At 61.3% G+C, this 2,117-nt stretch overlaps 1 protein-coding gene across 1 annotated transcript in view; it reads left to right on the top strand.

Annotated features, from left to right (window-relative positions):
• KSR2 (kinase suppressor of ras 2) overlaps positions 1–2,117 on the top strand; it is a 59,059-nt gene that overhangs the window by 50,581 nt on the left and 6,361 nt on the right. Inside the window, exons 7-9 of the mRNA XM_029963298.1 lie at positions 411–478; positions 642–740; positions 2,004–2,117. Coding sequence (XP_029819158.1) covers positions 411–478; positions 642–740; positions 2,004–2,117 — 281 coding nt within the window. The remainder of the gene's footprint in view (positions 1–410; positions 479–641; positions 741–2,003) is intronic.

Raw genomic sequence — 2,117 nt, 5'->3', positions numbered from 1 at the left:
TGCCCTCTGGCAGTGGGAAGCCATTCCCTGTGTCCTGTCCCTCCATCCCTTGTCCCCAGTCCCTCTCCAGCTCTCCTGGAGCCCCTTTAGGCCCTGCAAGGGGCTCTCAGCTCTCCCTGGAGCCTCCTCTTCTCCCTCACACCCTCCCAAGCCGCTCCCTCTGTTTCCCCTCCCAGCTTTTCCCGCTGGGATGTCACTTTTGGAAGGGGACATTTCTTCCTGCTACTCAGACAATCCTTGAACATGCGCCAGGACCTCCCCACCCTCCCAGGGAGGAATTCCCTCCCGATATCCCACCTGACCCTGCCCTCTGGCAGCGGGAAGCTGCTCCCCCTTGTCCTGCCCCTCCGTGCTCTCCATCCCGGGACGCTCCGTGTCTCCCTCACTCCTCTCTCTCTGTTCCCTGCCAGGCTCAAGTGCCACAACAAATGCACCAAAGAGGCCCCTCCGTGTCACCTGCTGATCATCCACCGAGGAGGTAAGGGCCTTTCTCCCGCCCCCCTCGTGCCTCCACGGGACGTTGCCAGCAGGTAAAACTTCCAGCAGCCCCCCGGGGCGATTCGGGAGCCGGGCCCTGGGAGGCTCCCGAACCGCTTCGGGCGCTCTGGGAAAACTTTACCCACCGTTTTTTCCGCTTGTAGGGAGACGAGCCGTGCGGGGCGAGGCAGATTTGCATTGCAAACCACTTCCACCCACCCTCCCCCTGCCTCCTTTTCTTTTCAGATTCCCCACAGCACGGGGTAAGTCCAACAGGTTTTAGCCTTTTTTTTTTTGCTCAGGGCGGACGGTGGGACCCCGAAAGCGGTGCATGGGGGTCCCCCCACACGACGGGGATGTGGCCACGTGGATGCTCGTGGTGCTTTCGGAGCTGCCTTATCCCGCTCTAAAATCCGTCCTAAAACCCGCAGAGGAGGGAGAACTTTGCAGCAGGAACGACCGATGGGGCCGCCGCTTCCCCACCCCTTCTCTTCCAGATTTTGGCTGCCCCTTGACGGCCAGAGGACTGTGACCACCTGCCAGTTGTTGCTGCCTCGAATTTTGAGCTCTTAAAGCTGTGGCTTTGTGTTTAAATATCCCCACAAACGTTGTTGGTTTGCTGGCGGGGGAGTGGATCGTGTTGGTGGCACCTCACGAGTGGGGACGTTGAGCCTCGGAGGGGGCAATTTTACAGCTTCCACTTCACCCCCCTCCCCCTCCCCAGGCCCTTCCCTGCAGCAAATTTGGGTGGAAGGGGTTGAAGGACCACCCCTGTCACGCTGAGAGCTGCTGCAGACCCTGACCAGGAGGCAGGGAAGGCAAGATCCCACTGTTCCAGGGCTCCTGGGATGGGCAGACATTGGAGTTTGTGGCTGTGGGACGTGAGGTTGTGAGAGCTGGAGCTGCCCACGGTGTCTTTGAGCGTGGGCACAAGGAGCAGCGGGGCTTTGGGGTGGCCTCAGCACCAGTGAAATAGCTCTGCCCCCCCAAAGCAAAACCCCCCAAACCCAGCTCTTAAACACGTTTTCTTGCACACCAACCGTTCCTGAGCCCCCCAACCTGCAGGCCGGCTTTCCCCCCTGAAAAGAAGTCTCCCTGCTGAGGGCCAGCTCTTTCCCCTCATCCCAAAAAAGCTGTGGGGAGGAAGAGGGTTGTGCCTCCTCCCGGTGCTGGCTGAGCCCCGGCTCTGGGGGTGGCTGTGGCAGCTGCTGAGCCCCCCCAAACTGCAGCCCCTCGGTGGGGGGAGAAGTGGGCACTTCACAGCCCACCACGAGGGGCTTTAAGCCCCCCACATCCCAGGGGGATTGGGCTGTAGCCTGGGAGCAGGGGATCCCAAAGCCCAGCTGCCATCCCAGGGCAGGATCCGAGCTGGAGGTGCCAGGGGGAAGGAATCGCTTGGCAGAGCGATTCCAGAGTGGTTTGCAAGCACAGGGTGACCCCGAGGGCCCCTGCAGAGCTTTGATGTCTCTCCCTCTCTCTCCCCCTCCTCTCCATCCCCTTTGTCCCTCTGTCCCTTCCCAATCCAGCGAGGTTAGTCCGGACAGAGTCGGTGCCCTGCGACATCAACAACCCCCTGCGGAAGCCGCCCCGGTACTCGGACCTGCACGTCAGCCAGACCCTGCCCAAAACCAACAAACTCA

Source organism: Manacus vitellinus, unplaced genomic scaffold (assembly GCF_001715985.3).
Source record: "Manacus vitellinus isolate BGI_N305 unplaced genomic scaffold, ASM171598v3 scaffold_58_pilon, whole genome shotgun sequence".
In the NCBI taxonomy this organism is placed as follows: Eukaryota; Metazoa; Chordata; class Aves; order Passeriformes; family Pipridae; genus Manacus; species Manacus vitellinus.
Note: the sequence above shows the minus strand (reverse complement) of the source record. Positions and strands in the feature narration are given on the sequence as shown.